Source organism: Artibeus jamaicensis, unplaced genomic scaffold, assembly GCF_021234435.1.
Source record: "Artibeus jamaicensis isolate MK-2021 breed Jamaican fruit bat unplaced genomic scaffold, CSHL_Jam_final scaffold_537, whole genome shotgun sequence".
Taxonomy (NCBI): Eukaryota; Metazoa; Chordata; class Mammalia; order Chiroptera; family Phyllostomidae; genus Artibeus; species Artibeus jamaicensis.
Window position 1 is genome coordinate 25,091,999 of NW_026522047.1, and position 15,314 is coordinate 25,107,312.

Sequence of the window (15,314 nt, forward strand, 5' to 3'; positions counted from 1 at the left end):
AGAGTAAGAGTTGATGCTCTCTTTTACTAAACAGATAAAAACATCCACACCAAACAAGAGGCCTTGCGGTAAGCAACTCATTTATTTATGTTCAGTTGGCCTTTGCAACTGGATACTTAAATTTCAGCCATTGTACAGTTAATTAAAATGTTAGACATGTTAATGAGCAATCAGCATATACTTCCAATACCTTATCCACATGCCTCCAGAGGAAAATTATGAAAATGATGTAATGAGGGTGACAAAATATTTATTTTATGAAACATGAAGATGTAGTTCATTGCTGTGAAAAATCACCTGATAACAGTGGGAAAGAAACTGAGATATTTGTTTAATTTTATGAAAAAATTAGGTATACGTCATGTAGGTGATACTACTGTATGACATATGGGAAAGTTATTAAGAGGATAGATCTTAAGAGCGCTCATCACAAAGAGAAGTGCTTTTCTTTTTTCTTTAATTTCATCTCTATGAGATCATGGATGTTGATCACACATATTGTGGTAATCATTTCACAGTACATGTAAGTGAAACCATCATAATGTATACCTTAAACTTACACAGTGAGGTATGTCAGTTATTTTTCAATGTGGTGAGAAATGAAAAAAGCTACGTAATATAGACATCCCCGTGAGTCTTATCCAGCCCACAAGGTAATAAACTTCCACCACATCTCACCTTAAGAAGGGCTGTTCTATCTGTGTGTACACCAATGACACCAGAGCAGTGTGGTCTGAATATACAGTCTGCTGCCTGGCTATCTCAATAAGTCTTTTATGCTGTTAGCATAAATCTTCAAAATAAGAAACAGGAAGAATACTTATTGTAAAAACATTATTTTAAGGTAAAATTATCCTTATTTTTAAGAGCCTTAATTGATAATAGCAATCAAATTCTCACACCCAGGAATCAGCCAGGAAGCTCAACTGCAGCCTTTGCCAAATGGCGTTTGAGTTGGGCCTCTTTGGCCTGCGTGTGAAACTCCAGGGGCCCCTCTCAACCCTATCTATTTGTTCCAGTGTGTTCTCCCTGGCATCTGGCATTGAGTAGGATAGGGTGGGTATAGGGTACTCGCCACCTGCTTGTAATCCTTACAAAATTTAACCCCTGCAGAGGCAAAGGTGGATAAGGTCAGTTGTTTTATTCAGAACAAGAAGGTGCCAGTTTGTTTTTTAAGACAATATAAGGTGGAATGAAGAGTGAACAGTGATACTGAACTCAGACAACTGAGGTTCAAGGCCCGGTTCTGCCACTGGCAAGACGCTGCCATGTGTAAGTAATTTGGTTTTATAAGCTTCAGTTTCCTTGGCTCTAAAATGAGGATGCCACCACACTGGGTTGTTGAAACAATGAACTGGGAAACACAAAGGTTAAAATTTCATTTTAACAAATGTGAAAATTTTGAGTTCATCTGAATTTCTTTATTTTTTTTCAGATTTCTGAATGATCCTATTATACTGGTAGGGGAAAAAAACCCCATGACACATCACCAGTGAAAAACTTATTATCAGATTGCCTGGATGGTTAGGTAGGATCCGGAAAAGTCTTTATCTCCCTCCTCTCCATCTATTTGTGTCCTCTGAGAAATACCATTTTTTTTAAGGACCAATGCATTTGTTTTTAACTACCATTCAGAGTTCTTTTCTAACTTACTGGCAAAAAGGAGTGCATTTAGTTTCACAGCATGAAAGAGAAAAATCTCTTCCGTGATTCTCTCAGATACTGACTCTAGCTGTTTCTTAGGAATATAATTCATGGTGTCCTGATGGGTAAAATTCATTTAGGTGTGTCTACTCCTGTTCAGGAAATGAAGGTCCTACCTAGACCATTAACTGAGAGGCAGGTAAGCTGACTGGAGCCCAGACAATACGATTACCAGAAGGTTAAAGATTCCAAAGAGAAGACAATGCAGGAGATTTCAAATTTCTAAACAGTAATAGTCATGGTCTTGTTGGGATTTGGTGAGAACATCCATAAAGTCAGTTTTGAACAGCTTTTAGCAGAAAAGTACAAGTAGTATTTTTGAGATGACAAACACATGAAATCTTGTTTCTATATATAAACTTAAAAACAAAAAATGCATTTTTAGAAGATAAGTTTATTGATGAGAAGTTAATTCACATGATAAAGTGAGTGTGCAAAACTATGGAAAATTTTAGTAATTCTTTTGTCCTATACACATCCTTTATTCAGGGTATGCATCTGTTCAATCCTGACATTTCAAAGTTTGGAACTGCTAGCTCAAGCTTTAGTAGTGGTGCTGGTGGAGCTTATAATGATGGGAATGGAGAGAACTGCACGTTCTAGCTCAGGCACCTTATTAGGAATTTTCCATATCCTGCCTTACTTACTCTTCATAATTTTTAATAACAGTAATAAGACAATAGATTGATGAGACATTTACTGCAGGCTTCTCTTGTACAGAAACTGTGCTAAGTCCCTTACATAGAAAATCTCCTTTAATTTCCATTTTAATTCTATAAGGCCAGTGTCATTTTCTACCTAATAGATGTGAGAACTTATTTTCAGAGGTGTTAAGTGACTACCAGAGGTGTGAATGCATTTACATAGCTTAAAATTCATACAACTGAGGTTTAAATGCACATCCATATGATTGCACAGGCTGAGCCTGCTTTTCTATCATTGTATTGTGTCATTCAGACATTTTATTAATGCCTTTGCTATTAATAATAGACAATTTTTATATGAGACCAATTCAAAGTATCAAGCATTGTACTAGACCCTGTATTATATTATCTTGATTAATGCTGATATTTGCCTATATAATGCTCTTATCCCTATTTAATAGATGAAGATACTGAGGTTCAGAGTCTTGTAGGCCAAGGCTGTACATTAATTGAATGACTCTAGTGAAATACTGATCCAGGCCTGTATTGGTACAAAGTCTATGGTCTTTCCACTAAACTTGACTGATGAATCAACCCAGGTAACACACACACACACACACACACACACACACACACACACTACAAGAACAACAACAACAGTGACTGTTGTATTTTGTAGATATATAGTATGGGCATTTTAATGATGCTAATTCTTGCTATCCATGTACATAGTATATGTTTTCATTGATTTGTATCTTCTTCAATTTCTTCAGTGTCTTATAATGTTTTGAGTACAGGTGTTTTACATCCTTGGTTAAATTTATTCCTAGGTATTTATTCTTTTTGAAGCAAATGTGAATGGGATTATTTTCTTAATTTCCTTTTCGATAGTTCATCATTGGCATGTAAAAATGAAACTGATTTCTGAATATTAATTTTGTATATTGCTACTTTACTGAACTCATCAATCAGTTCTAGCAGTTTGTTAGTGGAATCTTTAGAGTTCTCTGTGTACCATATCATGTCATCTGCAAATAACAACAGTTTTGCTTCTTCCATTCCAGTTTAGATACCCTTTATTTCTTCTTGCCTGATTGCTTTGGTTAGGACATCAATACTGTGTTTAATAAGAGTGGAGAAAGCAGACATCCCTGTCTTGTTCCCTATCTTAAGGAACATGTTTTTAATTTTTGCCCATTGAGGATGATGTTGGCTGTAGGTTGGTCATATATGCCCTTTATTATGTTGTTATGTTCCCTCTATTCCCACTTTGCTGAGAGCTTTTGTCATAAATTGGTGCTGGATTAGATCATTTTTTTTAAAAAAGCGTTGTAAATTCCTCTTCTGTCCTTTTGATTTGTAGGTCTTTTAAAAAGCTCAGAGAGCCTCTTGGCAATTTTACAGTCCAGGAAAATTTTTCTTAAGGGCCTTGGAGACCTCTTTTAAATTGAAAATATCAAGATCTCACCCAATCTCCCTGGCTCTGTAGGAGCTTACCCTAGGTGCCTGGCTCCTGCTTGGCAGAGAGCTATATGGTATTTTATTTTCTGTTCAATAAGGAAAATTATCAAACACAGATGTCCAGTCAATTCCAAATGAATTTAGGATAAACTATGTGAAGTAAATGCTTCTGTCAAGTCCTCTTACAGCAGCCGTAGCAAATGACTGCATCCATGTATACACTATATCATTACTGTGTAATTTGTTTTTATTGTTCTTACTGCTTATTGTTTGTCCACCCCAGCCACTGGCTCTCCACCTCCCAGAAAGCTCTCCACCACCCAAACAATCAAAAAAGGTCAAAAGGGAGGGAGCTTTTCCATTGCTATACCTAGAACCTAGAAGAGTTCCTGGTACACAGTAGCTATTTAATACATATCTGAATAAAATAATCTTCACATGTTTTCATCATTTAATCATTTTACTTGCTTTTGGTGCATTTTCCTGATTTTTTTCATTTAGTTTTATTATTTACAGTAATTGGCAACCCAGCTTGCAGGAATGCTTTAACCACTAAAACTCAGTTTAACATCTCTTTCTGAATTAAATGTTTTAAAATAATTGTTAAAAGTAAGGATGTTAACTGTTTATAATTTTATCTCCATTTATTTCCCCTAGCCATGCTTTATGATAGTTTTAAGGAAGAAGTAATCAAGTCAGACACAAGGAGAGAATAGGGAAAAAAAAAGTTAGACAATCAGCTCTTGAGCAATGGAGAATTGATTGAATGTAAATTGTTTAGCTCACTAAGTAATCTCCATGGAAGAAATTATTATGCATAATAATCATCTAAAGCCATTGAATCCCTTCTTAATAACTTCAGTTCACCAACGCATTTCAACTTCTCAGCCTTCAATTATTAAGAACATTTAGTCATCTCTGGTTAGGGAAATAAATTGCTTTCTTTTAGTTCAATGGTTTAAGAGCCAAAAATTAGCTTATCCAGTTTAACTAAACTCATTTATCAGCAACCATAAAATCTGTGAGGTTTGACAGTTATTGTATATTAGCTACTGTAGGTACTCTATAAAATATCTCCCTATGTATTTATAAATATTTGTTCTTATTGATGAGATTTTTCCTTTTTATTCACTAAAGTTAAACTTTAAAATTGATTGCCCTAGTGAAAGTAAAAATACCTACTGTTTTTAAATAAGATGCTATTTTCAGCTTAAACTTTTTTTGTCTAAGTTAAGACAATAGCTTTAAATCGAAGCCTTGAACATGGAAGGTTTTAACTTATAAGAGCTTCATTTTCCAAAAGCAAACCTTAATGTTTTTTAAACTTATCAAAATTTTTGTTTTATTTATTGATATTTAGAGAACATTGATTTGTTGTCCCATTTATTTATGCATTCATTGGTCGAGTCTTGCATGTACCCTGACCTGGGATTGAACTGGCAATCTTGGGGTGTTGGGAAGACACTAACCAACTGACATACCTGGCCAGGGCCAAAGCTTGATGTTCTAAACATAATTTCACTGTGAGCCATAGTATGGAGAAAAGTGAAGATATTTTCAGTAGGGGATATTCTTAGTAGACAGAGAGAAGCACAAACTCTGAATAAAAAGGAGAGAAAGAAAGAGAAAAGCAAATAGGCACCCAAGTTTCTTCAAAGACCTGGGGAAGACACTCATATATGACCAGATTGATTAGAGGGAAGCTAAAAGCAGAGGAGGCTCACCCAAGTCTCATATTTGGAAATCTAGAAAGGGACTGAAAAGCAGAGCTTTTGCAGCAACATAAGGTCAACACAGCAGTATAGACATAGCAGCTTATAGCATCTGACCAAAAAAGCCATGCTGCCTGTCTCAGTTCTTGGTGACCTGTATGAGGAGTAGAATTTCATAAGTTCTTGCTGAGTTCTCAGTGATGAGTTTAAAGCTCTGAATAGTCCCAGATTCGGCATGGGCAGGACCCCACAAGGCACCCAGGCTCAGGATGAAATGAAGGATGTGGCTGAGACTCAGAGTGATTGCAGGGTTTACGCCTCAATGTTAGCAGTGGTGCAGGATTCTGGGGCGGGACTCTCAGGCCCCGGTCTTGCTGAGAGCAGACCATTTGTGATATGATACAGGCAGAGGCTGACATAACCGGGAGGTCAAACAGGGCGATCACTGTGCTGGGCTGGATGGAGTTCAATAGGAGCCGGCAGAGGGAACCGTGTGGGTCAGTGCCACCTTCAGCTTCCCCTCTGTGGAGACATCTCCTGGTGCAGGAGGAGGGGCGCCCAAAGAGAGCCCCCACAGAGATGCTGGACTTCAACTGATTAAACAGTTATCAGAATTACCTATTATTTGCAAACTTAGTAAGTCTGGTTTGTTGTTTATCCTTAAGAAAAGGAATCAAAGCAGGGAATGGTTATAGGAACTAAAGATGAGGTTAGAAGACAGTAATCTGGGCCATATGTGCAAATTTTCAACTATTTCCAGGGACTTGCTTCTTGAAATAACTGGCAAAAACAAGAATTTCAATTGAAAAGCTTGACCTCAATTTAGTAAAATAGCATATGAGACTTCAGTCCTGAATAGCATAAATTATATTAATCATTCTACAGCTTGGCCAAAAAGAAATTAATTTTTCCCCTGTGGATACTGTAAATATTCTTTAAAATTATTTAATACTTGGAAATACAGATACCATTCATACTTCACATTTTAGAATATAAAGGATGCATATAAAAACAATCTTCACTTGATTGTTACTGTTGTGTAAGTCTAGAGTAAATTTAAAATCTACTTTATTTGGTAAATTAACTGTGTACTCCTAGGAAAGTGGAGATAAAGTGACAGTTTGACCAATTATCAATAATAGGAGATATTAAACTGTAGGAGTTCTAAAACTCTACCCAATGTTTGCAATTATAATCATGCTTTGGACATACAGCTGTCTTTTATTTATAATTTGCTGGACATACTAAACATTTTCTGTATATTCACAAACCAAGAATTAAGAAGCACATGAAATAGCAATGAGGCAATGGATATTTCTCACATGTTGAATTAAGTGTTTCTCAGGAAAAATATTATTATTATTTTAAATAAAAATACTGAGTTTGTAGATGTAACTTTTATTCAAACAACAAATTACACTTCACTCATTTATAAGACAAAGGAAAACAAAAGGTAATGTAGCTACTTTTTAATGTGAAATCAGATTGGACTGACACTGACTTTATACAACCAAATTCACTGCACTGTAACGAACAAAACTATCTTCCACACACTATGAACTGACATTCAAATTCAGAAAATTGACACATAAATTAAATTAATTAGTTAACAAAACCTGTTCATCGGGTACACATAGTTATCGTGGATATACATTGGAATGATTCCAACATTCGTTCTTTCCTTGGTAAACTGTGAGAATCATGACATATGAAGACAGCGTATAAGAGACAGTAAGTCGGCTTTGATTCCGTTATTAAGGAACCCATACAGAATTGGGTTAAGACAACAAGACATCATGCCCAGCAAATGACAGATGCAGTACACCAACTTGAAGTGCCTATTTGAAATAAGGTTATCATTAAAATCGGTTACGACATGGAAAAGGTGTAGTGGCATCCAACTGATGGCAAACACGAGTATCAGTATGGTCAGTCTGTAGAAAACACCTCGAGATCTCTTTTTGAGCCTCATGATAGAGCGGTTTACTCTCATTTCATGAGCATCAGAGTTTTCTTCAGGTTTCATCTCAAAGCAGGTGCGGACCCCTGGTATGGACTTACTGGAGGAGAAGAGCTGACTCTTCACACAGCCGAAGTTTTCTGGGAGCGCGCTTGAATGATGGTCTTGAGGAGGTCTTGCTGGAACAGGTAACACGCATGCCTTCTTCCTGCTGTATCTTCTTCTGTGTTTTCTGATGAATGAATAGCTCCACTTATGGCTGTTGGAGAGTTTCACCTGAGGCCCACTCTTTTTGGATGGATGAAGAGTTAAGTTGATCATCTCATTTTCTTCTAGTTTGTTTTCTTTGTCCGGTAATCCACAGCTTATACTCCTGCAGACACTGGTATGACTTATCGTGAGACAAACTAAGGGCAGAATATACTGCACTAGCAATAAAGAGATTGTAAAAGCAATTCTGTATGAGTCAGATGGCCATGATTCAACACATAAATACCTGCTGCTCAGCAATGCTGAGCCAAATGTTTCCCGAAGTTCCACAAGACTGTGAAACACGGGAAGGGGAGAACAAATCGCGAAACCTAGTGTCCAGACAGTGGCTATCAGGAAGTAGCCATGGTTTGCTGTTAGATTATTAGATATGGGGTGCTTTATCATATGATACCTGACAATGGCAATCGATATTAGAATTAAAGTTGAAACCAGAACCGACACACACTGAAGGAATGGCATGATATGACACATGACTTTGCCAAACATCCACTGATCCAGCAGGACGGAGGTCAGTGTGAAAGGTGAGCAGAAAAGCACGACCAAGATATCAGAGAAGGCCAAATTTCCTATGAGGAAGTTCACCGTTGTCTTCTGATGACGCTTTCTCATGAGAGCCATTAAAATGAGGAGATTCCCCATGAAACCAAGAAGACTTACCAATGTATAGAGTCCAATCAGAAAATACTGCAAGTCATCTACACTGCTTTTATAGTCATCCCAGACTGGGAAATTGGAATTCCGAGGGGCAGCAGTATTGTTCTCTGTGGGAAACGTCAGGTTATAATAACTCTTAAAGTCCAAATCCATATTATTGTCCTGCTTGGAATAAAAAGACATTAGTTAGCAATTTGAAAAAAATTACATGACTACTATAAATTAATCTGCTGTGAGGGAAACTGAATTTTACAGTTGGTTCCCATTATCTTATTAAACTCCTAAGGAAGGTTTAGTGAGGTCTTTAGTTGGTTCCTAGTGCAGTACAAATGTTAGCCAATAACAATTATAGTAAGTCTAAGTCTATCTTATTTCAATGGTGTGTTTGCTTGTGTTAAAATAGCAGACTGTTGTTTAAATTAATGTAGGAAATAATGTAAGGACAGGAACAGGCAAGTGTACATGAGAACTTCAAGATACCTAATTTACAATAGCTCAGTAGTACTCTTGTCCAGTCAAGGTACCTAACATATGGTGTAGTCATATAACCTACCTTAAACATTCCTTCCTTTTCTACTTGAATTAAGATCAAAGTTAAGAGTCATCTATCCTAAAGTATTCCTTGGTCTACTCAGTTGGATATATCTCCTTTTCCAAACCTCCATAATGCTCTGTTTATAATTGTCTAATGCTACATGTTACAATCTGCCTTGCTTTGCAATTATAATGTGAATCACCTATCTTATTTATTTATAAGCAATAGAAAAGCAGAGACTGTCCTTTACTCACCATGGTATCTACCATAATGCGTGGCACAGTAACCACCATTGCAGATGTTAAATAAATATTTATGGGACAATAAAAAATACAAACAGAAACCTAGCACTCTAAATGTTATCTAGTTCATAAAGTGCACAAATTAAAACTTTTCAAGTGTAGAAACATTATATCAGTACCTACATGTATATAGTAGACACTCAGTAAATGTCTATCAAGATGTACTCTTGGCAAAAACATTCCATGAGCAATCTCTGTCCTTTGAGATTGCCGGATCATCATGAATGAACACTACCACTGACCAACAATGCTGCTGGTGCTTTAAAAACAAAATTTACCTCTTAGAAATTGAAAATGAATTTCAGCTTTAAAAAATTCAGTTGCTTAAGAAAAAATTTTCATATTGTTTAAGGAACAATATTATATCCTAAGATAAAATGTAGAAGTGATATTAATATAAAATCTCATAATCAGTTTTTTCATTTCAAAGGAAATTAATAATGTTTTAGAATCTATATCACCATGGTGTCACTTATTTGCTGCTGTATACCAAAGATTTTACAGCACTTCCTAATGAAACACAAAACTGCCCATAATATATCAATAAAATTTTAAAAAGGAACTCCTCCTCCATTTTTAAAAATGTAAGCACTCTTATTTAACAAAAATTTCCTACTGAATATTCAAGACAGTGTAGTTAATTCTGATGAGTATACATTGTTATGGAGGTCCTGATATATATGTGGTTTAAAAAAGCAATATGTATTTATCTACCTATTGCTAGACTAAGTTGAATAATTATGCTTAAAACTATAAAAATACATATATTTAAATTAATAATATACATTATTATCTTCAATTTAAATACTATTATCTTCAACTTACAGGTCTTGGTCCAATAAATTTCTAAGCAGGAAATCCTCCTGTGTACAGACACTCATTATAAGTAACTTTAACTTCAGCTTTGCATGCAGCAAGTTTCAACTAGGTACATTGGTCAGTAATATTTTACTCTAACTGAGTGCCACCTTATAAGTCTCAAGAGCACAAACCCTTTGTAGAATCGACTCTCTAATGATTCTTTTCTTCTTTCTTACCTTGGCAGTAGGAAAGGCAATCAGTAACTACTTATCTAACAAAAAAGGATTTTCAAGTACATGAGTTAAAAGAAAAACTAAGCAGGAACACGGTAACAAATAGCCTGTACACACTATAAGCAGGAACACAATCATTGACAAACTAGATGGAGTCGGGGGGTCATCAAAACTCATAAAATTAGTCAGAAAGGCCAGTCAAGGCCGAACTGATTTGCAGCTTACTCAACTATCCAGGATGGTGGCAGGGAGGCCGCTGACAGAACTGTGATGAATGAGATGATTCAGTAGGCCACGTGAATTCCTTTTGTACCAGTTCCACTTCCTAACTTGAGGTCATGTCAATTTAAATTGTTAGGACTTAAGAATGACTGAATAAGATCGTGAGTTTTTGAATAAATTTATCTTTAAAGGGATGCAATTAGCTTCCAGAGAGTAATCAGTCAACATAGAATCAGATGTAGATGTTGTGAAAAACTCGTCTCAGATTTTCTCATTAGTCAATGCGCGGTAGGCAGTTAGACACGAGAAGAGCAAGACCGATGGGCCAGGTACAGAAGGTGCCCAGGGTAATCTTTCCTCCCCTAGCAATTTGCTGGTCACACAGCGTAGACTCCTTGACCTTTTATCCCTGGAGGGGGTCATATAGGCTTCAGTTGTATTTTAGCTCCAGGCCCAGAAAAGCATCAAAACCGGGTGAGTGATGCCTGGATCAACTGCAGTGACTAAAGGCTCCCTGCCTGGCTGCTGATCAATCGGTGGTGACCACAACCTCAAAGGACACACCTGGAAAGCTGATGAATATTCTACTGAGACCCTCCCCTGGGACCTCCCTTAAAATTCCCTCCTTTAAAAGCTCTTACTATAGAGGACTTAGAGCACTTTCTCTCCCAGGAGCATGCCCTGGCCTTTCCCCTCCTCTTCGAGTCCTCCCACCCAACCCAGGGAGGTTACCTTTACCCTTCTCTCTCCTAAGCTTCAAGGGCCCTTTCTTTTACTCCTGTAACTTGTTTCTCGAGCCCATTCCTTCTACCACTCATTTCTTTTACTTCTGTGACTTTTTAAATAAACATGTCTCTTTTAGTTTGAGCCTTGGCTCTGAATTCTTTCCTCGCCAGAACACATGTACCAAGACTGCCAAACCAAAGTCCAGTCCAGTCTGACCCCACTGGTCTAACACCTGGTGTCCTTCTCACTGCTGCCAACAAATGCACCTGGTTGTATGTCAGCTGTTGAGTGGCCTGTCTGGTTTTGCTGTTTTCCTGGGCCTGCAGCTGAGACACAACTGAGATCTGGATGTATTTGATGCAGATTAGAACCTCATTGTCAAAATGCTATGGTACATTTACACAACGGAATTCTATGCAGCAGAAAGAAAGAAGGAGTTCCTACCCTTTGCAACAGCATGGATGGAACTGGAAAGCATTATGCTAAGCAAAATAAGCCAGGCGGTGAAAGACAAATACCATACGATTTCACCTTTAATAGGACCCTAAAACAACAAAACAAAAAAACAAGCAAAATATAACCAAAGATACTGAAATAGAGAACAGGCTGACAGTGACCAGAGGAGAGAGGAGAGGGAATTTCAGGGGAAAAGGGGAAGGGTTTACAGGAGCCAGTATAAAGGACACATGGACAAAAACTAGGGGGGGGTGGAAATGGGAGGGAGGTGGGGAACACTGTGGGGTGGGCTGGGATGGGAGTAAAAGACAACTACTTGAACAAAAATTAAAATTGAAAAAAAAAGAACTTTATTGTCCTGGGGGTCTCAGTGCTTAAGAACTATTCTTCAGAGCCCTTGATTATGCCTCATCAAAGGAGATCTAACCTCCATGACTACCAACAAACCAGGGAGGATCCTAATGGTACGACCAGCGATATGGAAGGTTGGGGGTCTAAACCTGCATGACCAGTGAGTGATATGCTAGGGGCAGAAGGGCTACCCTGGGGGAAAGGTCCTTGTTTTCCTGGTTTAGCCCCTGGCTAGGCAACGGGGGGGGGGGGGGGGGGGGGGGGGGCTTTCCACCCTGGTGACTATCTTCCTTGCTTTGTTCATGTCTGTCTAACGGCCTACCAGAGAACCACTTTAAAATTAAAGAAAAAAAAGCATAGAGAATTTCTTTCCTTAAACTTACCCCTTCACTTTCTTTTTCCTGAAAAGTACAGTACGCAGACCTGTAACAAAAACGCATCAGTGGAATAATTCTTTGCCTTCAACAGGTGTTAGAATGAACACTTTACAATTTTATGCAACAAAAATATTTCATGCATAATAAAAGAAATGTTATATGTGAACCTTTCTTCACCGTACTGTAGATTCCTAGAGAAAAAATGAAATATAACCAGGAGAATGTTCTGTAAATGAAATGTTTGATAAGCAACATGAGAGTATTGTGTGAAATCTTTGTTGTGGCTAAATACTGCCTAAATATGAGATTTTGGTCCTCACTGTTGTATGTAACTTTATTTCCCACCAGATAAATGACAAGGCTGAACATTAAAACTTGAATCCTCAGAGTAGAAAGCGAAAAATGTAAGTTCTTCGTCAAACTGTGGCAACTTTAAAAAAGCAATGTCTTTGTAAAGCCCTACAGTAACTTTTCAATAAAAATCTATATCTGAAACCAAGACACATGAAATCTTCTGAGTAGACTTCAAATGTGTTAAGTAGGCACTTCTTAGAAAGACTGAGAGGAGGAACTGCAGGGAACTTGGAAGACAGTAAGACTTAGCTTAGTACACTTAAGTAACATTTATGAAGGTAATCACCTGCCTGATGCAAGTGCACATTTTTCTTCTCACAAAGGATGCCCATCACACAAAATAAAACTGATGTAAATTCCCCCTCTAAGAATGTTAAAACAATATTGACTCTTGCCTATTTTGCTGTGATCCTGAAATGATGGCGAGATTCCAGGTTCTCCAATCTTTCCATGATTCGTGTTTAAAGCCAGAATCTGGCAAAATTTGAATTGGAAAGATGAATACAGCTCCGCTGCTCAACTGACAAACAGGCAGGCATGCGCCGCCCTCGTCTCAGTTCTTAAAAGCAGAGCTGCTCTTCCCTTGAGAAATCTGAAATTTAAAATGCACTCGGGATGCAAAATTCTGCTCAGAGTGCTTTAGGCTATTTCCCTGGTCTAAGGCAAAGTCTCTTTTTAAAAGATAAAATAAAGGTCCGTAGACTTGGGGATAACAATTTCCCGTGTCTATCATTCAAGGTGATGGATGGATGGTATTGAGGCATTTGTCATATGAAGCCACCTTGCACACAGGAGAGCAAGCCTGGGGCGCCGCTGCCTCCGGGCCGCGCGGCAGCCGGACGCCCGGAGTGGCGCGGGCTGGACTGCACTCGGGGGCCGGGCGAGGGCTGAGCGCTGGCGGGGGCGTCCCGCGGGCTGCAGTTCTCCACCACCGATGCCAGCGGGGCATCACTCGGCTCGCTCCGCCGAGGTGGAGCGCTTGGTCCTCCCCATGCCCCCGCCCCTCCCTCTCCCTCCCAGGCTCCCGCGTGGACCCCGGGCACCCTCTTCCCTGGTTCAGCCCCTGCCTGCTCCACTCGGGTGAGTACCTGCCCCGTACGAAAGAATTCTGCCCGTCCATTCTCCACTCCCCTTCCACGCCTTCCTGCTCCGCCAGCCGGTCCCCGCCCGACTTTTCCAGCTCCGCCACCTTGGGCTTCCCCACCCCGCCCTCCCGGGAGCCCCGACAGCACCCGGGGACCGGGAATCGGGTGGTGCGGCTCCCGGGGCCCCACGGGGACTCACCCTTCCCTGCAGGCCCACCCCCACGCGGAAGGGGGCTGCGGGGAGAGGTCGAAGACGGTACCTCGGGGTGAGCCCGCCGCTGTCAGCGTCTCGGCTCCCGGGGACCTGGCGAGCGCTGTCGCTTCCGCGCGGGCGGCGGCTGGAGGAGGAGGAGACCTGGAAGATGGCAGTGGGAGGAGGGCGCAGGGAGCCGCAGGGGGGTTTTGAGGTGCCACGGGAACACGTGACTGCTCCCGCGACCCCCGAGACCCTGCTCCAGGGCGCCGGCTCGGCTCCAGGGCGCCTGCTCCGAGCCCGCCTCTCCCGAAGCCCGGGCGGGGGCAGCCCAGCCCCTACGTTCCCAGCTGGGGCCCTGGGGAGAAGCTGCAGGCCCCCGGGTGGCACTCCGTGGCCCTGGCCTCCGGTTCGCCACGGGGCCAAGTTAACTTGATGAACAGGAACATCTCCGCCCATTGTGATCCCAGCCCGGGGGAAGTGAGCTCGGAGGAGTCTGGAGCTGGCGTGGGAGCGCGGGGGCATCTGGAAGGGCTTAGGGTCCCCGTGAAAAAGCCGCAAGGCCCAGGTTTTCCCTTTGTTTGAATAAAATAAAATGAAATGAAAACAAGACCAAAACAGACCATGACTCTCTCTTGCACCGTTTTGGAGTGAGGAAGGGAGAAGTCTAGGCAGGAAGGTTGACCTGAGCGTCTGGGCCCCGGCAGGGGTCGGGGTGGCGCGCGGCGCAGAAGACGAAGAGGAGTCACCGGGTCCCTCCCGAGGAGGAGCGGGGCCGCGGGGCGGGCGTGGGGAGGGAGGCTGACGTGGAATCCGCGCTTCTGACACTAAGTGGCAGAAAGACGACGAAGAGGGAAAGAGTGTTGTCATGCATTTAAAAAGACAAAAAGAAAATAAAACTTGTTTTCTTTTTTCTCCTCTTATGACGTTCATTCCCAGCGTTTCCCAATCTGTATTGCGGACGTTTGTCTTATTATTTTTTTTAAACATGGTGTGTGTGTGTGTGTGTGTGTGTGTGTGTGAAAGAGAGAGAGAGAGAGAGAGAGAGAGAGAGAGAGGTCTTTGACCAGAGCGGTGCATGAGAAAGGGGAGAAAGGGCGGATGTGCGGTACACACTGTAAAACTGAGAAGGACCGAGGGACAGTCAGAGCGACTGCCGCTCCGTGCCCTGGAGCGGTCTGTGTCCTTTGGGAACAATGAGACTTGTACATCTGATTCTGGGGTCAGCAACCTATCTATTATCCGAAAAGTCAGACGCGCATTCTTTTGCT

The 15,314-nt window shown here is 40.5% G+C and overlaps 1 protein-coding gene across 2 annotated transcripts; it reads right to left on the reverse strand.

Moving 5' to 3' along the window:
* Positions 1–6,964: 6,964 nt before the first annotated feature.
* On the reverse strand, positions 6,965–14,880 carry NPY5R (neuropeptide Y receptor Y5). Of its 2 annotated transcripts, XM_053658157.1 has the most exons (3): positions 14,111–14,880; positions 12,418–12,457; positions 6,965–8,570 (listed from the first exon to the last, which is right to left on the reverse strand). In XM_053658157.1, the coding sequence occupies exons 1-3, from the start codon at positions 14,566–14,568 to the stop codon at positions 7,221–7,223; spliced, it is 1,848 nt and encodes a 615-aa protein (XP_053514132.1). In that variant the 5' UTR covers positions 14,569–14,880; the 3' UTR covers positions 6,965–7,220. The 2 variants fall into 2 exon arrangements, with proteins under 2 accessions (XP_053514132.1, XP_053514133.1); XM_053658158.1 differs by lacking the exons at positions 12,418–12,457; positions 14,111–14,880 and adding an exon at positions 11,672–11,752.
* Between the last annotated feature and the right edge of the window lie 434 nt (positions 14,881–15,314).

What these genes read in the sequence shown, in the direction of transcription:
- NPY5R (XM_053658157.1), bottom strand. Translation starts at nt 14,568, where the DNA reads ATGCCCCCGCGCTCCCACGCCAGCTCCAGACTCCTCCGAGCTCACTTC. An exon ending in AGCGGCGGGCTCACCCCGAG is followed by an intron (nt 12,458 to 14,110) that starts GTACCGTCTTCG and finishes TTTTTGTTACAG; the next exon opens with GTCTGCGTACTGTACTTTTC. An exon ending in AGGAAAAAGAAAGTGAAGGG is followed by an intron (nt 8,571 to 12,417) that starts GTAAGTTTAAGG and finishes TATTCCAAGCAG; the next exon opens with GACAATAATATGGATTTGGA.